At 36.5% G+C, this 1495-nt stretch overlaps 1 protein-coding gene across 1 annotated transcript; it reads right to left on the bottom strand.

The window, feature by feature from the left end:
- Nucleotides 1-263: 263 nt before the first annotated feature.
- On the bottom strand, nt 264-665 carry LOC136043607 (uncharacterized). Its single transcript, XM_065728513.1, has one exon. The coding sequence runs from the start codon at nt 663-665 to the stop codon at nt 264-266; it is 402 nt and encodes a 133-aa protein (XP_065584585.1).
- Between the last annotated feature and the right edge of the window lie 830 nt (nt 666-1495).

Below are 1495 nucleotides of genomic sequence, written 5' to 3' on the forward strand. Positions count from 1 at the left end.
TTATCATAAATGTCCTTTTGCTCAGACGTTAACTTAGAAAAATTATTTTGTACATACGACAATAGATCACTCGTGTGGTAATTTTGATGAACATCCAATTCTACACATGTCAAAACAGCAGCGTTACGATTAGGTGAAGGGATTCCCAAATCCTGAAGAGGTTTGTTATAAATTTCTGATATAAAATCAAAAGTCATATCTGACGTCTCTAACCATTTTCGATGGAGTATATCCACGGCCATTTTCGATTAATATTTTTCCCATCACTCTGTAGGAACTGAAGGAGAGCAAGTTGATAGTATGATTCCAAACAATGCACAAATTTGACTTAAAATTGACGTTTCGCATGCGTCATTGATGCAGTTATCCCATTGTTGGTCATTCTCCAATAAACTCAGAGCTTGGAATGCAATACGGTAAGTGTCATATATAGTACCGCTTACAGTTCTCACATAGTCAAAGGACGTCGGACCGGGTACATTCACCAAAAGCAGGCGGAGAAAAAAGAATTCATGTTTATTGGGTTGAATGGTGTAGATTCTTCCTATCGTAGTATATTTGAAGATGGTAGGTTTGCCATCGCCTGATTTACCTTGTTTTCGAAGTTCAAATGATTTATTTTTAGAATTCCACGTGTAATACGAAGGTACTTCAGTATACAGCATTTTTTTGCAAAAGAATCATTTTGACATAACGAAAAGAAAGAAGTTAGCGGTGTATCCGGTGGATTCAAGGCTGTTTGTTAAACGTTGGATTCCGAAAAATAAACATGTTGACCATTCTGTAAATGTACTGATAAGTGAACAACAGCTGGACTTCGTTCATGTATCGGAAATGAAAGAATTTTCCCATGTATGCATCTTCCAGCCTGATATTGTACGATTTAATCGATATCACTAATTTCGGACTGTATGCCAAAAACTGCCATTTCACTGCCTTTGGTGACATATTTACATATGAATTTGATTGCCTTTACAGAGTTACAGTATTCACCGTTAATGTGTGCATTAAATATTTTTGACAATAAAGGTGAATATGGAACAACCCACTGACTATCTACTTTGATGGTGATACCGTTATGCTTCTTTATTATTGCTTTTTTACCGCCATATTCAGTAGATCTTCCTCTATATTGTGGGTAACCATCATTGCCAGTAATTGTGTTGGGTACTAAAAGTCGAGGGTATTGCTCTGTGCACATTCCTTTGGCCATGCATGGTGATTTTTCACTCAGTGCATGGCAAGGTCCATGTATCATATTTTTTACCACAATATCATATAAGCTCTTATTGACATTTTCATCAGAAATTTCAGTGGAAATCACATCATCAATTTTATAACAAGTAATTTTATCATGTAGCCAGATTAGTATATGTGCGTGTGGCAATCATCGTTTTTGCCAGTCCACTGAGTGCATCCAGCATCGCACTGACCCAAACACTTTAAGTTTTACTATGTAGTTTATCAGTGATTTCAACTTTTGCCGGAAGAAACG

The sequence above is a fragment of the Artemia franciscana genome, unplaced genomic scaffold, assembly GCF_032884065.1.
Source record: "Artemia franciscana unplaced genomic scaffold, ASM3288406v1 Scaffold_757, whole genome shotgun sequence".
Lineage (NCBI taxonomy): Eukaryota > Metazoa > Arthropoda > Branchiopoda > Anostraca > Artemiidae > Artemia > Artemia franciscana.

What these genes read in the sequence shown, in the direction of transcription:
- LOC136043607 (XM_065728513.1), bottom strand. Translation starts at nt 665, where the DNA reads ATGCTGTATACTGAAGTACCTTCGTATTACACGTGGAATTCTAAAAAT.